The following is a 22,231-nucleotide window of genomic DNA, read 5'->3' on the forward strand; positions in this document are numbered from 1 at the left end:
TGTGGATTTCGACTTCAAAAGTTGCTTTGTTCTCATTTCTTCGATAACTTCTACCATTTTTCCAGAATCGCTAATTGAAATCTGATATTTTTTGGTTTTTTTTTCAAAAATTGAATTTCGAACCGAATATTTCTAAAATTTTGTCTTGGAATCGTAAACAGAGTATATTTTTCGAAAAAGTACGTCGGAATCCATACAACCGAATTTTGGTGGATTTCTTGGCCACTTTTCTAAAACCAAAATTTTTAAATACATAAAAACGTGTGGATTTAGACCTCTTGAAGTTGGTTTGGGCCTCGTTTAGATGTGACAGTATTTTTTTTTTTCAAAAATTGAATTTTATGCCGAATATATGTATTTTAAAAATTTTGCCCCAGAATCATAAATGCGCTATATTTTTGGAATCAGCACGCCGAAACCTATAATACAAGATTTTTTGTGAACTTTTATGCAACTTTTTTAAAACCAAAATTTTTCAATAGATCCATGAAATGAAAATTTCAAATTTTTCGACAACATTCGAAACTTGATTAAAGATTTTTTCTTTCTCTCTTTTTCTCTTATTTAACTTTCTTAAAGCCAAAATTTTTCGATATTTCGTACGAAAATTTCGGAATTTTTCGATCACATTCAAAACTTCATTCACTAAAGAACTTTTCTTGTCGATTTCGACCTCCAAGTATTACTTTCGGCTTAATTTTGTTTAATAAATTCTTACCATTTTTCCAGAATCGCTTATCGAAATATGACATTTTTTGGATTTCTTTCAAAAATTGAATTTCGACCCTAATATTTCAAAACTTTTGCCCCAGGACCACAAACACGCTATATTTTTGAAATCAGTACGCCGAATCTTGTATATCAGAGTTTTTTGGGGATTTTTAGGCAACTTTTTTTGAAACCAAAATTTTTCAATACACGAAATAAAAATCTCGGATTTTTGCAACCACCTTTGGAACTTAACTAAAGATACTTATTTTCTTGTGGATTTCGATTTCAGAACTTACTTTGTCCTCATTTCTTCGATAACTCCTACCATTTTTCCAGAATCGCTTATTGAATATGACATTTTTTGGATTTTTTCAAAAAATTAAATTTCGAATCGAATATTTCCAAAATTTTGTCTTGGGTCCGTGAACAGAGTAGATTGTAAGAAAAGGCACGTCAAAACCTATACATATGTATAACAAAATTTTGGTGGATTTTTTGGCAACTTTTCTAAAACCAAAATTTTTTAATACACGAAAGTTTCAAAAATTTTCGGCAACATTCAAAACCTTACTAAAAAGACATTTGCGTGTGGATTTCGACCTCTAGAAGTTGTTTTCGGCTTTATTTCTTCGATAACTCGTACTATTTTTCCGAAATTGCCCATTTAAATATGACAGTTTTTTGGAATTTTTTTTTCAAAAATTGAATTTCATACCTAATGTGTTTCAAAAATTTTGCCCCAGGATCATAAACGCGCTATATTTTTGGCATCAGCAAGCCGAAACCTATAATACTAGAATTTTTTGTGAACTTTTAGGCAAGTTTATTTAAACCAAAATTTTTCAGTAGATCCACGTATTGAAAATTTCAGATTTTTCGACAACATTCGAAACTCAAATAAAGATTTTTTCTTGAAGGTTTCAACTTCTGGAGCTATTTTGGGTGCCATTTCTTCGATAAGTTCCACTATTTTTCCTGAATCGCCTATTGAAATATCACACTTTTTTTGATTTTTTCAAAAATTGAATTTCGAATCTAATATTTCAAAAATTTTGCGACGGGACCACAAACATGCTATATTTTTTAAATCAGCACGTCGAATCTTGTATACCAGAGTTTTTTGTGGATTTTTAGGCAACTTTTTTAAAACCAAAATTGTTCAATACACAAAATAAAAATCTCGGATTTTTGCAACCACCTTTGAAACTTAACCAAAGACATTTTCTTGTGAATTTCGACTTCAGAACTTACTTTGTTCTCATTTCTTCGATAACTCCTACCATTTTTCTAGAATCACTAATTGAAATATGACATTTTTTTGGAATTTTTCATAAATTAAATTTCGAACCGCATATTTCTAAAATTTCGCCCTGAGACCGTAAACAGAGTATATTTTTCGAAAAAGCACGTTGAAACCTACTTATATAACAAAATTTTTGGTGGATTTTTTGGCAACTTTTCTAAAACCAAAATTTTTCAATACACGAAATTTTCAGAAATGTTCGGCAACGTTAGAAACTTCACTAAAAACATTTTCGTGTGGATTTCGACCTCTTGAAGTTGGTTTCGGCCTCATTTCTTGGATACCTCCTACTATTTTTCCGAAGTCGTCCATTTAAATATGACAATTTTTTGGATTTTATTTTCCAAAATTGGATTTCATATATGGAATATGTATTTCAAAAATTTTGCTTCAGGATCATAAACATGCTATATTTTTGGAATCAGCACGCAAAAACTTATATTACTAGAATTTTTTGTGGACTTTTAGGCAACCTTTTTAAAACCAAAATTTTTCAGTAGATCCATGAAATGAAAATTTCAGATTTTTCGACCACATTTGAACCCTAACTAAAGAAATTGTCTTGTAGATTTCCACCACTAGAAGTTACTGTCCGCCTCATTTCTTCTATTACTCGTACCATTTTTCCTGAATGACCCACTAATCTTTCCTTGTCAGTTTTTTTTTTTGGATTTTTTTTCAAAAATTTAGTTTCAAACCGAATATTCCTAAAATCTTGCCCTGGAACCATAAATATGCTAGATTTTTAGAATCCAGGCGCTGAAACCTATATACCAAATTTTTGTGGATTTTTTCGTAATTTTTCATATATTTTTGGAATCAGCACGTCGACATCTGCATAGCAGAATTTTTTGTGCAAATTTTAACCAAATTTTTCAGTACAAAAAAACACTCAGACATTTTTTTTACAACATTTTTGAGTAAATGTGTCACCTGTTTACCAAGAATCCATACTTTTAGAAATTATGCATAAGGATTCTAATAGACTATAGAATGATATAATCATGAATCTGGCTTTCAATTTTTGCAATTTTATATAGAAAAATCAAGATAAGATCAACATAAAACAAACAAATGCTCCTTATATATGGCATACTTTAATCACCCATAGCGCGCCTCTACCTTTGATTCGAACGCATTATGTTACGAAACACACTCTGTTAACTTGTTTATATTTGGTATGGCACGGAGTGCGCGGAAATCGGGTGAACAGTCAAACAATTGCCCCAAACATATAAATCCATTGATAAAGCGCGAGACCTGTTTCTAGTGAGTTTTCCCACTGGAAAACATATAATAGATACCAGTCACAGTATTACAAAAATGGCTACCCACAGTTAATCAAACCAACGTTAGTAATATGTATTTACGGCACGGCCACAGAGTTTACCACACGAAAGTGCCAAAACTCTGTATATTTAGGGTAAAAAATCAAGGCAGATTCATAAACTGCAAGTATAGGAGTATGTTATTTCATACAATTTGAATGGCTTTTACTAAAAAAATGTTTAGTTGACGCCCTCAAATTGTTGATCACAGACAAAAAGAAACGGGGGAAAAGCGATTTTTTCACTGAAGATGGAACCGGCTAATAATAGCACACCCAAATTATTTACGCTTGAAATAGTTTACAGGTCGCAGGAGTTTTAAATTTGAATTCTCCATATCACAACAGAAACAAATACCTAGTTTTTCTAAAATAAACTTTTAAATTGGCCATTATTTTATTCCGAATAATTTAAATCGCGACCTTTCCCATTAAAACGTCCATTTATATAAAAGCGTATCAAATCTGAGTCATTCCAAATTATTTAAGAACTGTTTGCATTATCCCAGAGTTGATGAATTACAAATTATAGAAGTTTATAGCACATAATGAGCGTAGTTTTATGGATAATAAATTTTAAGTTGCTCCTTGAACAGGTTCCTAAAGTTTACATTTTTTGTTTCACACCTGTTGTATTTGGATAACTGAAGCTAATTAAGTTAATTAAAGTTACATCTCGATTAAACCAATAAATCAGCACTGACTTCGAGTGCACATATCATTGTCGGAATTAATGGAACGTCAGATTATGAAGAACCGGTTGCAATAAATCGATTAATAGTTCCGATATTATCATTTGTGTTATTTCCAAATTTACCCCATTAGTACTACTAATAAATGGCATGTTAAATGACGAAAATTTTTGTTCCAGATAAAATTTCTCAAATCAAAAGAAGGCACTGCCATGGTACAAATGGGCGACAGCGTGGCGGTGGAACGATGTGTTCAAAATTTAAACAACGTAACCGTAGGTCTAACGGGGGCTGCGCCCTTGTCACACCACAACAACGCCAACGACGATAAGAACAACCAATCTGAACACAAACTACAACTAGCCTTCAGTAAACAACCCTTTCTTAGTGAAGTAACTAATCCCTACCCGTTACCTGATAAGTCTCCCTCGTATAAAGAATACATAACAAATAAAAACAACAGGTTTATGAACCCGGCGATGGCCAGCAAGAACCGCATCCAGCCCCCGAGCAAGGTAAGGAGAAAAGTTTTCGCGGTGTTTCGTTACTTCGTGCCCGTTTGATTAATTTCTCGGCACGGGTTTCTATTTAAAAACGTCGGGTTTAGTGTCAAAGGAAGGAACAAGCAGCATTAAAAAGTAAATAGGAGTTGATACTAAAAGCTTTTAGAAACGCTAAGCGTATTATTTTACAATGTTGTCGGAGATAAGCGAGCTTTATTGCCTGGCTAATAGATACATCATAGGTTTTTTACTGGCGCGATTGTGTGCTGAGAGTTCTTGGGACGTGGGCGGCATTGTTGCTGGATTACTATATGAAAAAGCGTTAATGGTTATGCAACCGATTAGACGGATTTTATTGAAGTTTGGAGAGCGAGGTGGAGATTTTGCCGTCGGGACGGATTTTTTTGGAGCTTTTTTTGACAGTCTCAGTGATTTTTTTTATGAAACTCGAGAACTGGTGGATTGTAAGGTCTTTCAGGGGCGTGTGTGGGCGTCAATTTTAGCCGTTGATGGAAGTCCATACTAAGTTCCGAGAGGTGCTGTCCTCTAGTGGTGGGTTACTGAAAATATGGGTAAACGTAGAACTAATTAGTTTTATTTTCGTGCTTTAACTTTTGAAAATGAGAACACGTTTTTATAAAAAATACTACGTTCTTTTTGTTATTATTTTATGAATAAAAAAAAATTAGTGTATGCTGTTTAAAAAACCCTACTACTCTAGTCTTTGACTTTTTTTCTAAGTATTAAAACTAGAACTACAACTGGAATTAATTATTCGTGAAATATTGAGTGGCGTGCACTTAGTGACAATAATCCACGTGAAATATTAACATGATTGAAATACTGTTATTTTTAGTACTTTTGGTGCGAGGGAAATTCTGTCGAAACAACTTTCGACCATTTTTTTTTTCGTTTTAAACTGCTACCATTTTTTGAACAGTTGAAGCTTTCTTGGTTTTTCTGTTTTTTGATTTAGGACTACGAGTTTTCGATTTTAATTTGACGATGGATTTTTGGTATTTGCTCTTTTGTCAGAAAATTGAAATATTCGAAAATGAAAAACAAGAATTTGAAAAATAAAAAAATGTAAAAATTGCATTATTACCGTAAAAATGAAAAACTAAGAAATCGAAAAAATTAACATTGGTAAAATTGAAAAATTAAAAATCGAGAAATTGAAAAACTAAAACGCAAAAAAAGAAAAAATCGTGTGGTCCAGGAATCGAACGATTGCAAAATCTTAAAACAGAAAAATCTAGAAATTGAAAATCGTGAATTTGAACAAAAATTGCAAAATTCCAAATTGAAAGATCGGTAAATTTAAAAGTTGAAAAAAGTGAGCAGTCCAGTCAAAAATTTGAAAAAGATGGAAAGTTGTAGAATCGGAATTGTAAAGAAAATTTACAAGTCGAAAATTTGTAAAAAAAAACTGAAATGTTGAACGATCGAAAATCTGAAAAGTCGAAGAATTAAAAATCGAGAAACTCAAAAATTAAAATTAAAAAGTTGTAAAAAGGGATAATTGCAAAGTAAATAAAATAAATAAATAAATCGAAATTATTAAAAAAATTGAAAAACTTTAAATCGAACTAAACGATTGCGAAATCGTAAATCAGAAACATCTAGAAATTAAAAAATCGTGAATTTGAACAAAAATTGCAAACTGGAAGAAACGAAAATTTGTAGAATCGAATCATCAAAAAATCTCACAAATAAAAAATCGATATACACTGCGTTTCAAATAAAATGCACCACCTAGAAGGAGTAGGCGTAGAATGTTGAAATTTGGTGGAGAAGACTATTGCACGTAGACAAACATTTGATTAAAATTTCAAAGAAAAAATAAAATGTCTAACACAAGAAATGTTAATAATGTGTTAAAATTCCACGTGCACGAATACAAGACTGTATTCTTCTAGGCATGCTTAAAATGAGATGATCTATTGCCTGCTGGGGTATCTCATTCCAGGCATTTTGAATTTGTTGTAGACATTCTTCCAAAGTCTTTGGAGGATGTGGTAAATTGCGCAGCCTTCTATGCATTAAATCCTAAACATTTTCGATTGTTGATAAATCTGGTGATAGGGCAGGCCAGGGTAAGAAGTTGACGTTATTTTCGTCAAACACTCTTTAAGTTAATATGGCCACATGAGGCCACGCATTATCTTGTTCAAAAGATGTTCTTCGACGGTTCGAGAGATAAGGAAAAAGAAATTGATTTAACACGTTAACGATGTAATGCCGGGCATTTAGCGTGCCTGGAATGAACACTAAGGGAGTACTTCAACAGATGTGTATACCATCCCATATCATTACTCCAGGTGTTAGAGCGATATGACATCTCTGTACAAATTCCAGATTTTACCTTTGGCCTCAAGGCCTTCGAACACGTATGCGTCCATCAGAGTGCCACAAACAAGACCTAGACTTGTTCCTAAACATTATGACATTCCACTATTACAGCCATTGCTGCCTGTCTTGGTACCAGTGAAGCCTGGTAGTTTTGTGTTCTTGTGGTAAGGGAAGTTTGCAGTTTGGACGATAAGATCTCAAGCCAAAGGAACGAATTTGGCGGTAGATGGTACTCCTCGGATTCTGTGCCCAATTGCTGTCATCCAGTCCATCCCGACTGATCGTTATGGTTACCAAGGGTACTGAATAACACTTCTTCTTAGCAAATGATCTTCGCGTTCTTGGGTGACTCTGAAACGGTCGGTACCCCTGCGACGCATTTGTAGCTCTTCGTTGTTCCATTCTCGACTTGTTCTTAATATCGTAGAATCCGTTGGGCCGAGTCTTCTGGTGATTTCCCGAAATGGTAAACTAGCCTCATGCATCCCAATCATTCGCCCTCTTTCAATAGGTGTTATCTGTTGAAAATTACCTCGTGTGTGGACTCGTAGCATTTTTGCAAGCACAATAATGACAAATGTCAAGTAAAATTGCAAAAGAATCTTACTCAAGTATCTTTAAAACATAATCAAAAAATTAATAAAAATCGAATAACACTCGGTATATTATCTAAACAAGTAGTAGTTTTTCTTTCAAATTTTAATCAATTGTTTGTCTATATGCAACAGTCTTCTCCACCAAATTTCTACATTCTACGCCTACTCCTTCTAGGTGGTGCATTTTATATGAAACGCAGTGTATTTAAAAATTGAAAAAACGTGAAAAATCGAACAATTGACAAGATTAGAGAGTTACAAAGAAAATTTACAAGTCGAAAAATTGTAAAAAAAAAAACGGAAATGTTGAACGATCGAAAATTTGAAAAGTTGAAAAATTAAAAATCGAGAAACTCAAAAATTAAAATTAAAAAGTTGTAAAAAGGGATAATTGCAAAATAATAATCGAAAAACTAAAAGATCCGACGAATGTAAAAATGAGAAATTAAAAAAGCTCACAACGGAAACTTCGAAACCTTTAAAAAAGTCGTTAATTGAAAAATTGGAAAAACGAAAAACTGAAAAATGAAAAATTGAAAAACTTTAAATCGGAGTAAACGATTGCAAAATTGTAAATCAGAAACATCTAGAAATTAAAAAATCGTGTATTTGAACAAAAATTACAAACTGGAAGAAATGAAAATTTGTAGAATCGAGTGATCAAAAAATCTCACAAATAAAAAATCTCTAAATTTAAAAATTGAAAAAACGTGAAAAATCGGACAATTGACAAGATTAGAGAGCTACAAAGAAAATTTACAAGTCGAAAAATTGTAAAAGAAAAACTGAAATGTTGAACGATCGAAAATTTGAAAAGTCGAAAAATTTAAAATCGAAAAACTCAAAAATAAAAATTAAAAAGTTGTAAAAAGGGATAATTGCAAAGTAATAATCGAAAAACTAAAAGATCCGACGAATGTAAAATTGAGAAATTAAAAAATCTCACAACTGAAACTTCGAAAACTTAAAAAAAATCGTTAATTGAAAAATTGGAAAATCGAAAAACTGAAAAATGGAAAATTGAAAAACTTTAAATCGAAGTAAACGATTGCAAAATTGTAAATCAGAAACATCTAGAAATTAAAAAATCGTGAATTTGAACAAAAATTACAAACTGGAAGAAACGAAAATTTGTAGAATCGAAAAATCAAAAAATCTCACAAATAAAAAATCGCTAAATTTGAAAATTGAAAAAACGTGAAAAATCGGACATTTGACAAGATTAGAGAGTTACAAAGAAAATTTAGAAGTCGAATAACTGAAAAAAATTTGAAACCGAACAGTTCAAAAATTGAAAATTTCAGGAATTGAATAATTTGAAATTGAAAAATAGCAAAAACGGAAAATGAAAGCACTTAAAAACTGCAAATTTAAACGGTCGAAAAATTGAAAGATCGGTAAATTTAAAAATTGAAAAAAGTAAGCCGTTGAAAATTTGAAAAAGATGTAAGGTCGTAAAATCGGAATTGTAAAGAAAATTTGAAAAGTCGAAAAATTAGAAATCGAGAAACTCAAAATAGAAAAATAAAAATTAAAAAGTTGTAAAAAGGGGCAATTGCAAAATAAAAATCGAAAAACGAAGAGATCCGAAGAATGTAAAAATGAGAAATTAAAAAGTCTCACAATGGGAACTTCGAATATTTTATGATTGGAAAGATCGAAAAATCGTGAATTGAAAAATGAAAAAATTTAAAAAGTTAAAATCGATTAATCTAAAAACTAAAAACTGAAGAATCGAAAAAACCGTATGGTGCAGGAACTGATCGATTCCAAAATCGTAAATCAGAAATATCTAGGAATTAAAAAATCGAGATTTTTAATAAAACTTGTAAAATGGAAAAAACAAAAATTTGTAGAATCGAATCATCAAAAATCTCACAAATAAAAACTCGGTAAATTTAAAAATTGAAAAAAGTGAAAAATCGAAAAAATGAAAAAATCGGAGTGTTACAAAGAAAATTTAGAAGCCCAAAAAAATGAAAAAAATTTGAAATTGGATATTCAAAAATGGAAAAATTTGAAATTGAAAAATTGAAGAAAACGAAAAATTTAAGCACCTAAAAACGGGAAATTTAAACTTTCGAAAAATTGAAAAATGGAAAAATTAAAAATCGAAAGCTAAAAATGGAAACATTCAATAGTAAATAAAAATTAAAATAATGAAAGTTGTAAAAAGTGGTAACTGCAAAATAAAAATCAAAAACTAAGAGATCGAAAGAATCTAAATATAAAGGAATAGAAAGAACGGAAAATTCGAAAAATCCAAAATTGGAAAATCGAAAAACTGAAAAAAAAAATTAAAAAGTTGAGTATTTAAGAATTTGAACCAAAAACTGCAGACTCGCAAATTGAAAAAAACCAAAAATCAAAACACACAAAAACTTCAATGTTGAACGATCGAAAATTTGAAAAGACGAAAAATTCAAAATCGAGAAACCAAAAATGGAGAAATAAAAATTAAAATATCCAAAGTTGTAAAAAGCGGCAATTACAAAATAAAAACGAAAATTTGTAGAGAACTGATTCATCGAAAAATCTCACAAATGAAAGATCGGTAAATTCAAATATTGAAAAAAACCTGAGATTAAAAAATCTAAAAAAAACGGGGGATAAAACACCTAAAAAGTGCAATGTTGAACGATCGAAAATTTGAAAAGTCAAAAAATTAAAAATAAGATATAGATATCCAAAGTTGTAAAAGGGAGTAATTCCATAATAAAAATCGGAAGACTAAAAGATCCGAAGAATGTGAAAGTGAGAAATTAGAAAATCTCACAATGGAAACTTCGAAAACTTTAAAAACGGAAACATCAAAAAATCGTGAATAGAAAAATTGAAAAATCGAAAAACTGGAAAATGGAAAAATTGAGAAAGGTTATACATATTGTTGATATAGTAGTTAATTGAACTGAACGATTCCAAAATCGTAACTCAGGAACATATAGAAGTGAAAAAATCGAGAATTTGACCAAAAATTACAAACTGGGAAAGAGTGAAAATTTGTAGAATCGAGTCATCAAAAACCCTCATAAATAAAAAACGGTAAATTTGAAAATTGGAAAAAAGTGAAAAATCGGACAATTGACAAATCGGAGAGTTAACTGAAAGAATTTGAAACCCAACAGTTCAAAAATTGGAAGAACCGAAAAATTTGAAATTGAAAAATAGAAAAAACGACAAATCAGAGCACCTAAAAACTGCAAATTTAAACGGTCGAAAAATTAAATATCGAAAGCTAAAAATGGAAGAATTTAACAGAAAATCGAAATTAAAATATCCAAAGTTGTAAAATGGTAATTGCAAAATAAAAATGGAAAAACTAAGAGATTCGAAGAACGTAAAAATTAGAAATTAAAAAATCTCACAACGGAAACTTCGAAAACTAATACCTAAATCAGAAAAATCTGGAAATTATAAAATCGAAAATTTGAGAATTTGAACAAAAATTGCCAAATCGCAAATTGAAAAAAGGAAAGATTAACAAAACACCTAAAAAACTGCAATGTTGAACGATCGAAAATTTGAAAAGTCGAAAATTTAAAAATCGAGAAACCAAAAATAGAAAAATTAAAATATCCAAAGTTGTAAAGAAGGGTAATTGTAAAATAAAAATCTAAAAACTAAGAGATCCGAAGAATGTAAAAATGAGAAAATAAAAAATCTCAAGAGATCGGAAGAAGAAATAGAAAGAAAGGAAAATTTGAAGATCGAAAAATCGTTTAATTAAAAAATTTCCCGTCCAGGAATCGGACGATTGCAAAATCGTGAAATAGAAAAAATCTAGGAATTGAAAAATTGAGAATTTGAATAAAAATTGCGAAATCACTCTTCAAACCGCGTACTTAAGATAGAACGAAACCTTACCAAAGAAGAGATAATGGAGTTGTTCTTGTAATTTGTTGAGAAATCCAAAATTGATAGTTTAAATATAACGATTGTCAGCTTCTAGAAAAACACGGCTGTGGCCACAGGTGAACAACATCAGTGCTAGTAGAATTAAGAAAACCGATTTATTTTTCGGGATTTTCGTAAGTCACTGAAACATTGCTACGTTTCCACTGTCCACAAGGTTTAACATCTGTTATATCTCCCTTAGTAACATTTGTGATACCTCAGCCACCAGTAAGCACTTAACTAATATCAGCAGCCTGCCTTCCCTCAAAAAGCTCGACTTTGTTGTCGAAAATTTTTACATTTTAAAAGGTCTTTAACTTTACGAGAAACTTTGTTTAAGCTATCTCGTCAAAGTTTTACTGCTAAACTCTCTTTTCAACCCCCATAACCCCAACCACTCGCAATCTTGAATCATAGTTCCCCGATTTTATTGCATCAGCTTTCGTTACATTGCACATTTTGTATCAATTACTCCTCTAACCGATATCGACGTTTCCCCGCAACGAATCCAACCTGTATCACATCACTACGTCAATACGTCCCCGCCGTAACAGTTTAAGCTGATTAAGAACTTTCTAACTCCATACCCGCCCGTTTTTTCCTCTCGTCTCCAACAAAAAAGCCCGAAAGCTCGTTCCGATTTCATCGGCACGTTGAGATTAGCTCGTCCTTCTGAATTATTGAAACAAACATCGACCCACCGCTGTTCGTTAGCCGCAATAAACAAATCCCACTACCATTTTACTCTCACTTTATTACATTATTGCTCCGGCCGTTTTTCGGTAATGCGATGAACCCATCAGGCGACTCCGCCATAAGCATTTAAATCGAAATCGGGTTAAAAGGAGAGCGGATTCGGGATTGACGGTTTAATGACGCATTAACAAACATTACGCGGGGCATTCCCGATATTGGTCGGCGCGTCCTCGACGCAGCGACGCGAACCTTGAATTATGAAGGGACGCTCCAGGGATAATCAGATGCTCTGCCATTAACCCACATTGCGGGATATTAGGTTCCAACACCGATACGAGCTAACGAACGCTGGAGGCTAGGTGTCGAGGTTTAAATCCTTTAAATGCAGACTCCGGAGAAACAGTCGTAAAACTATGGATGGGTTGGTGTGTGGACGTTAAATATTTGACGAGGGATAATCCCCAGGTGGGTTAAAAACGTGAATTCGGGGGTCCGAGTTGGTTTAATAAATAGTAGACATATTGGAAACGACAACGTAATACTGAGCTGATTCTGGGATAATAATTGATGGGGTGGGGAAGGGTGTTTTATTTAAAAATAGAGTGAACCATCTTTGCATTTAGACGAAATTGTGTGACGGAAATAAATACAAAAATACATTCAAGAAAAGTTTTGTCATGAATTTTACCGTCGTAACTAAGTTACTGGTAGTGGTCACTGTTCGAACAGGACCCGATTCCAGCTGAATACAGCGACTAGACGCACGGTTTCCATGGCAACAGCGTCAAAAAACGTCTAAATGAGGCATGATTTGGTCTCCGCTGTTATCAGCACTTCAACAACGTATCATATATCCAAGACACAACATCTTTAGATGTAAATTTTGATACATTTTATACAAATGGAGCGACTTAAAAAAATTAGTTTTGATAATTATGACACAGATTTCCGGACAATTATTTAAATATCGAATTACTATTACTATTTTGCTATGTCCAGTGTGTTTGTAGACGTTGTAATTTTGTGCCCCGTGGCACCATCAGTCGCCCCTGACTAATAGGAAAGGTATTTCCGGTGAAACAAAATCTGAAACACCCAGTATACAATTTATTTCACGGTTATAAACTACAAATATTGTTACGCCGTTCGACCAATTTTTTATTTTTAAATCAGTCGCGGTTTCACGAGCATACATCATGTAATTTTGCGCATCCGTGCCGACCAATCGATCACAACAAAGCACATTTCAAACTGGCACAAATTCGAATTTTATAGCGTTCATCTCGGTTATTTATACCGTGTGGTCTGAGCATTTTTCTTCTTTTTTTTTTTAACTACCACCGATTTTTCATTTTTTTTTAAGTTCTTCGGTTTTTCTAATTTTCAGTCTGTTTTGTGTATTTTTTCTCAAATTTCTCAAAATTTCAGTTTGATTAATTTGTTCTTTTGTGGCAAAATTGAAATATTCCAAAATCGAAAAATTTTAAATTGACAGAATTGAAAAATCAAAAATCGAGAAATTCAAAAACCAAAACTCAAAAATCAAAAAGATCGTCTGATTAAGGAAAATCGCAAAATGAAAACAAATGGTCGAAGGTTATTTCGACAGAAATTCACTCACCCCTGAAGAATAATAAAACATCCACGTTTTTCCAAATATTATAAAATTTGATTATGCGAATTTTCAAAGTTAAATCGCAAAATATATTGAAAATTGTATAATTGAACAAAAGTAAGCAGCCGAAAAAATGAAAAAGACGGAAGGTTGTAAAATCGGAAAATTTACAAGTCGAAAAATTGAAAAAACCTGAAATTGAAAAATCGAAAAAACGAAGTGCAATGTTGAACGATCGAAAATTTGAAAAATCGAAAAATTAAAAATCGGAAAACTAAAGATGGAAAAATTAAACAGGAACAAAAATTGAAATATCCAAAACTGTAAAAAGGGGTAAATGCAAAATAAATTAAAAAATCTCAGAATGGAAACTTCGAAAACTGTAAAATTGGGAAGACTGAAAAATCCCTCTTGTAAATATTGAAAAAACCGTATGGTACAATTTAAAAAAATTGAAAATCGGGAAATTGAAATACTAAAAATGAATAAATCTATAGACTCAAGGGTCTAGGAATCGAACGATTGCTGAATCGTAAAACAGAAAAATTTAGAAATCGAAAAAATTTAAAAAACGATAATTTGTAGAACCGTATTTTATAAAAAAATCTGACAAAATTGAAAGAGTGAAAAATCGAAAAGTTGGAGACATCTGAAATCGAAAAATCGAAAATATGAAGTGCAATGTTGAAAGATCGAAAATTTGAAAAGTCGAAAAATTAAAAATCGTGAAACTAAAGATGAAAAAATTAAACAGAAACAAAAGTTGAAATATCCAAAATATCAAAAAGGGGTAAATACAAAATAAAATAGAAAATCTCACAATGGAAACTTCGAAAACTGTAAAATTGGAAAGACTGTAAAATCCTGAATTGAAAGATTGAAAAAACCGTATGGTAGAAATTAAAAAAACCGAGAATTCGAGCAAAAACTGTAACATCGCAAGCTAGAGAAAACGAAAATTTGTAGAATCACATAAAAAAATCGGTAAATTTAAAAATTAAATAAAGTGAAAAAATCGAAAAATTGAAATATTCGGGCTTATAAAGAAAATTTAAAAGTCGAAAAAAGGGGAAAAATTTGAAATTTAATAGTAAAAAAATTGAAAAAACTAGGAATTGAAAATTTTCAAATTGAAAAAACCGATAATTAAAGCACCTAGAATAGAAACTGCATAGCTGTAAGTGAATTTACAAGTCGAAAAATTGAAAAATGGAAAAATTAAAAATCGAGAAACTTAAAGTGGAAAAATTCAACAGAAAATAAAAATTAAAATATCCAAAGTTGTATAAAGGGATAACGAAGAGATCAAAAGAATGTAAATGTAAAGAATATAAAAATGTTGAGGATTGATGAATTGAAAAATTAGAAAATCTCACAACTGGAAATTCGAAAAATCAAAAAATGGGAAGGTCAAAAAATTGTTTAATTGAAAAATGAAAAAATGAAAAAAATGAAAATCGGGAAATTGAAAAACTAAAAATGAATAAATCTATAGAATGAAAGGTCTAGGAATCGAACGATTGTTAAATCGTAAAACAGAAAAATTTAGAAATCGAAAAAATTTAAAAAACGAAAATTTGTGGAAGTGAGAAATCGAGAAGTTGGAGAAATCTGAAATTGAAAAATAGAAAAAACGAAAAGTGCAATGTTGGACGATTGAGCATTTGAAAAGAAATCGAAAAATTAAAAATCGGGAAACTAAAGATGAAAAAATTAAACAGAAACAAAAATTAAAATATCCAAAATATTAAAAAGGGGTAATTGCAAAATAAATTAGAAAATCTCACAATGAAAACTTTTAAAACTTTAAAACTGGAAAGACCTAAAAATCCTGAATTAAAAGATCGAAAAACCGTAAACAAAAATTAGAATATCCAAAATTGTGAAAAAGAGTAATTGCATAACAAAACTCGAAAAACTAAGAGACCGAAGAATGTAAAAATGAAAGGTGGATGAATTGATAAATTAGAAAATCCAACAAAGGAAACTTTGAAAACTTTAAAATTGAAAAAAATCGAAAAACTGAAAAATGGAAAATCGGTTAATTGAAAAACTAAAAAAAATTGAAAAAACCGTATGGTCCAGGAATCGAAAGATTGCAAAATCGTAAAACGTATAAATCTAGAAATTAAAGAATCGAGAATTTGAACAAAAATTGCAAAATCGCAAACTGGAAAAAACGAACATTTGTAGAATCGGATCATTGAAAAATCTCACACATAAAAAGTCAGAAAATTTAAAAACTGAAAAAAGTGAAAAATAGAAAAAATCGGAGAGTTGTAAAGAAAATTTAAAAGTCGAAAAACTGAAAAAAAATTAAAACTGAATAGTTCAAAAATTTAAAATAAAAAAATTGAACAAACGAAAAATTAAAGCCCCTAAAAATTCACAAAGTGGAAAAAACGAAAATTTGTAGAATCGAATCATTGATCATACAAAAAATTCGGAAAGTTGTAAGAAAATTTGGAAGTCGAAAAACTGAAAAAATTTTGAAATTGAATAGTCCAAAAATTGAAAATTCGGGGAATTGAAAAATTGAAAAAACAAAAATTACACCCAAAAACTGCAAAGTTAAACGATCGAAAAATTGAAAATGGAAAAACTCAGCAGAAAATAAAAATTAAGATATCCAAAATTGTTAAAAATGGTAATTGCAAAATAAAAATCAAAAAAATAAGAGATCGGGAGGATGTAAATATAAAGAATATATATATATGGAAAGATCGAAAAAACGTTTAATTGAAAAATTAAAAAATCGAAAAACTGAAAAATGAAAAAAAAACTAAAAATCATAAAATAGAAAAATCTAGAAATTGAAAAATCGAGAATTTAAACAAAAATTACGAAATCTCGAAATGAAAAAAACGAAAACTTATAAAATCGTGTTGTCGAAAAATCCCACACAAAATTGAAAAAAGAGTGAGAAATCGAAGAATTGGAAAAAAAAACTGGAGATAAAAAATATCGCAATCGATAATTTGAAAAAACGAAAAATTAAATAAAACACCTAGAAACTGCAAACTTGAACGGCCAAAAAATTAAAAATTGTGAATTGAAAAATTGAAAAATCGAAAAACTAAAAGATCGAAAAATCGATTAATTGTAAAGCAGAAAAATCTGGAAATTAAAAAATTGAGACAAAAAATGCAAAATCGCAAACTGGAAAAAACGAAAATTTGTAGAATCGAATTATTGAAAAATTTCATGCAAAAAATCGGTAAATTTGAAACTGAAAAAAAGGCAAAAATCGAACAAATAAAAAATCGGAAAGTTATAAAGAAAATTTGGAAGTCGCTAAACTGAAATAAGTTTGAAATTGAATAGTCCAAAAATTGAAAATTCGAGAAATTGAAAAATTGAAAAAACGAAAAATTATAAAACTGCAAAGTTAAACGATCAAAAAATTGAAAATGGAAAAATTCAACGGAAAATAAAATTAAAATATCAAAAATTGTTAAAAATGGTACATGCAAAATAAAAATCAAAAAACTAAGAGCTCTGAAGGATGTACATATAAAAAATATATATGGAAAGATCGAAAAAACGTTAAATTGAAAAATCGAGAATTTGAACAAAAATTACGAAATCCCGAAATGGAAAAAACGAAAACTTATAAAATCGTATCGTCGAAAAATCCCACACAAAACTGAAAAAAAAGTGAGAAATCGAAAAATTGGAAAAAAAGTGGAGGTAAAAAAAAATGTGAAGAAAATTGAAAAGTCGAAAAATTGAAAAAATTGAATCGAAAAATTTGAAATTGATAATTTGAAAAAACGAAAAATAATTAATAAAACACCTAAAAATTGCAAACTTGGAACAACCGAAAAATTAAAAATCGGGAAAGTGGAAATGGAAAATAAAAAAAGCCAAATATTACCTTCAATACCTAAAAATAATGCAGCTGAGTAATTACAAAATAAAAATCGCAAAACCAAGAAAACAGAACAATCGAAAATTAAAGAGTGGTGAATTGAAAAATTAGAAAATCCAGCAGTGGAAAATTCGAAAAACTAAAAAAATTTAAAAATCAAAAAATCTCAAAATCGAGAAATAACAGAATCGGCGGTTCTCATGGAGAAAAAATTGATTGAAATCCTACATACCATTTACGTAATATGCTATTAAACTTGGCTTTTATTAATTGATAGCCTTGTATAATTTAATATACTACAGAAATTTTATAATTATGCTAAAATTTGTCAAGTCTAAAAAAAAAATTGAAATTTATATTAATAACCTGATTTTTCCAGTAGGCAGGAGTCGAAAAATATTTTCCAACTGATTCTATAGTGTTGATACTTAATACATATAGATAGGCTGAATATTGATATCCAAACGATTTATCTTAAGTGTCAAAATTAAGGAATTAAGCCTTTCAAATCGAATAAATTTAATTTTTGCCTTTTTCCGCCAAAATTTCCTAATGAAATTAAAAAAAATAGTAAAGTAAGTAAAGTAAAGTAAAGTAAAGTTTATTAATGCTACAACAAATTGTTTTGCACAGGTCAAAAAAAAAATACATATTCACATATAATATTACAAGTACACACACAATGAACATCAATTGAATTTAAAAGACAAATATTCTTCATACGAATAAAACGCATTTTTAATCAACAAACGTTTTAAAGTATCTTTAAATACATGTATATTTAAATTTCTCATTACTGTTGGCAGTGCATTAAAAAATTTGGAAGCATAATATCTGTGGCCAGTAGCAGTTTTATCTAGGCGTACATATTCTTGATTTAAATTGTGTCTACGACGAGTAGAGTACGGGTGGATGCTTGCATGAGTGTGAAATCTAGATATATTCGATTTTACATATAAGCAACATTGCAAAATGAACATACAAGGAAACGTAAGAATTCCCAATTCTTTGAAAGCTGCTCGGCAGTCGGCCCTGTAATGTAAGTTTGCAAGGATTCTAATGGCCCTTCTTTGCGCTGCAAACAAGCGGTGCCTGGAAGAAGAGTACAATCTGTTATTAAACATTTATAAAATCTATCAAATCTGGTAAAATAGAGCCGAGACTATTTAAACAAATTAATTATGACGTCACAATTAAAAAAAAACCATAGAGCAACATGGCGGCAGCCAGCCAAAAAACTCACCCGCAGGATGTTCTGAAGCCGAACTGAAATGTTTACGACTTCCCTTAAGAATGAACCAGAACCCCTTTCACTTAACAACTAATAATTGCCAATTATTTGTTAAAATTTGGTAATAACACGAGCTAGACTTGACAGAATCGATATACCCACGTGTTTTTTAGTGCGAGTTTGTATTTACACATTTGGTTTTAGCTTGAATTTCCAGACATTTGTTTATGTGAGCACTGTGAAATTTGAATTTCAATCTTGTTAATTTTTTTTCTTGAAAAATAAATGTTTAATTACGAGAAACACACCGCCTACGATGCGTTTAATTAACACCATCCGCAATTTTTCCGTTACTTACGTAATAATTCCAGAATTTAAAGATAGCCACGATGGTGCGAAATATACATAACCGGATATGAAAATTTCAGTTTTTTCCCGTGGAAACGCAACTTAGCATATTTTCACGATGTCTTTGCGTTCGTGCTGCTCTTATTTTCCGGCCGCAATCCCCCCATAGTTACGAAACTGGCAAACATGAGAAGACAAAGCAACAAACTCGACGTTTTATTCTCCGCTATTACGCTTTTATGAAAGCTAAGTGACCGAACGAGGAAAAATACCAATGTCTGCGGATAACACGAAATACAATATGTATTTCGAACGTTCGACGTGAATGTGAAAAACAGTTTCGCCAGTTTTACGGAAACGGGCAGATTTATGGTCCCGCGAGGGCACCGACGTGAGTTTGATTCGGCGCGAATAAAAACGACTGGATATAAAAATAAAAAGCGTAATTACTGAAATTGATTTGTATCCTCAGAGGTACGCCGACGTGGCTTCATAAACGAGAAAAGGTGGTCCACTCTGAGTGAGCGGCTAAAAACATGCCAACGACGATCAATAGGAGGAGACCTTTGGAAGTGGCAAACGAACGAAAGCTTTTTCTCAAGGCGAAACGTAAATATTAGTGATCTGCAAACATGGTGCTTGAACTTTTTCCGGGAGCTTCGACGGCGCGAATTAGGTTCGAGTCGCTTTTGCGCGCAAAGTTCAAAATAATTAAGTTTTTTTTGGTAAACGGGGAATGGTAATTGTTCTCCTCTTGAGAACGGCGCGAAATTTGCTAAACTTTTGTACATAATTTGCTAAAATGTTAATGAATTTTGTGCTGTTGTAAGAATAATTACAAAGTTTCCACTTGAAAATTCAAATCTACGTTTTAATTATGCTTAGCTTGGGAGACCCTTTTTTAGACAGACAAGAGTACTGCGCCGGTGGGAAAAGTGAAATATATACGTGTTTATATTTTAATACGTTAAAATTCCTAAAAAAAAAAACTGTGTTTAGTATACAACTGGAACAAAATAGTTATTTATTAAATAATTTGTCTTAATATAACGGGACAAGTTGCAGAGTAAACTTGGGGGAATTTAACTCGCAAATTAAAGGGGGTTTGGAACTATTATGAATTATGAGGGGACTGCCACCTTAGGAAATTACTGTAGTTTAAACTACTAAAGGAAGAAACTGTGTAATAGACTACACCTTAACATAAAGTTATTGTCGGTCACGTAACTACTGTTAATTTATTGCAAATGATTATATACAACCAAGATTGTGGCGCTAAAACCGTTTCAAATAAATACAGCTGCTTTATAGGTATAAGACTGTGTCGCTAATTAATTTGTCTGTGCACAAGTGATGCGACGACAAGTCTGTAATTGAAGCCAAAATTCGAACAAAATGCAAGTAAATAGTGCAGAAATTTTCGAGTGTTTAAAATTGGCTGGAAGCCATATTAATCCGAAATAAAAGTCTGTACCTAAATCAACAGTATACTAACAAGTCTGGCAATAACAAGCGAATGTTTAATAAACTCTATTTTTTACTAAAATTAAGAGATTGATGTAGAATAAGCGTACATAGTTTCCAAATATTGCAACATTACTAATTAAAATTTCGTCGGATTTTTCTTTAACTCAGTGAAATAGTGTGATTTTTTTAATAAATACTGTGGTATATAATGTCACGAAATTATCAATATGGTGGTGCACAGTAAAAAATATATTTGGATTAATGGTTATTGAAAGTCAAATGTGAATTATCTGTCAACCCGCCGACTCTATAAAGTAAATTCCGTTACCTACTTTTTTATTATTAAACTAAACTGTGTGAAAATGAAAGTTCTTGTCACAGCAAGTAACGAAAATTTAACTTTTACTGGCATAAAAATAAATAAAAAATCTTATTGATATTTGGAGAAAACACTGCTAAAAGCCGAATTTTGACCAAGAGTTCATAACGGTAAGGTTTGAAATTAATTGTCATATTAAAAAAAAAAATGCCAAAGTTTCGATCATTTTCATAAATTGAAATACAGTCAAACTTTCGCAAAAGTGACGCAATTATTATCGATTTTACGCAACTGTAGTTACTGGACTTTTTTTAATTTATCCCGCCACGGACAATATGAGTTGAATAACAAAGTACGGCCCTGCAAGAAACCGACCACTTTCTTATGTATGGCTAGGGATTTACTCTATTGTCCTCATCATCAACTTCAACAAAATGGACCTATCATAAAAACCACTTTAAACTGGGAAGACAATACGCGCTTTGTTATGATGAAGTTTTAACATACAGTTTATAACAAAAAAACTTTACAATTTTCATGTATCGATATCTCAGATTTTTCAAACTTTTTTCAAACAGAATACGTTATATTTAAACCTGTTTTACAGAACAGCCTATATTTTACTCAATTTTTTTGTTTTCGTTCTTGCAATATGTGGATATGTCCCTTAAAAACGTAAAAAATTTCAGCAACTATCAATCCTAAATATAGAAAATTTTTAACAAAAAGAAAGAGAAGAAAAGCACAATAAGATAAGTAATAAAATACAAGGTGTTCTATTTGAGAAGCCTGAAATATTGATAACTGAAAATTGTTATCAAATATTTTTTATTGACACTCTGTATATTAAAACTAGTGCAATCTCCTATATCTCATTAATTATTATTAGAGGTAGAAATCAAGTCAGCGACTAAAGTTGTATACTAAACTCACTTGACATACACCTTGTAAAACCTTTATGACTTAAGTCGCTTAAGCCAAAGCAGCCTTACTTATAAGTCAAACTGGCTATTGTAAGCTTTTTAATTGTTGCCATAATGGACCTGTAAAGTTTTATTTAGTTTGAGTTATAAGGGTGCTTTGGCTTAAGCCGCTTAAGTCATAAAAGTTTTGCAGGGTGTATGTCAAGTGAGTTTAGTATACGGCTCTTTGACTAGCATACATGAAAATTACTTTCGACTGTACAGAGTATTTTCTTTTTAAGGCGTACCACATATATTTGTACGCCTCTTCCTAGGTTTTATAACCGAGTATACTTTTTGAATTCCGATGCAACGTTGCCACGTTTTTCCAATTTCTTTGAATT

At 30.9% G+C, this 22,231-nt stretch overlaps 1 protein-coding gene across 5 annotated transcripts in view; it reads left to right on the plus strand.

The window, feature by feature from the left end:
* The window catches only part of LOC135127769 (heterogeneous nuclear ribonucleoprotein L), a 390,771-nt gene that overhangs the window by 356,722 nt on the left and 11,818 nt on the right, over positions 1-22,231 (plus strand). For all 5 annotated transcript variants that reach the window (XM_064054374.1, XM_064054376.1, XM_064054375.1 and 2 more), the window contains one exon: positions 4,213-4,548. In XM_064054374.1, coding sequence (XP_063910444.1) covers positions 4,213-4,548 — 336 coding nt within the window. The remainder of the gene's footprint in view (positions 1-4,212; positions 4,549-22,231) is intronic.

The sequence above is a fragment of the Zophobas morio genome, unplaced genomic scaffold, assembly GCF_036711695.1.
Source record: "Zophobas morio isolate AGI-343-1 ecotype UQ-CSIRO unplaced genomic scaffold, CSIRO_AGI_Zmor_V1 ptg000012l, whole genome shotgun sequence".
NCBI lineage: Eukaryota > Metazoa > Arthropoda > Insecta > Coleoptera > Tenebrionidae > Zophobas > Zophobas morio.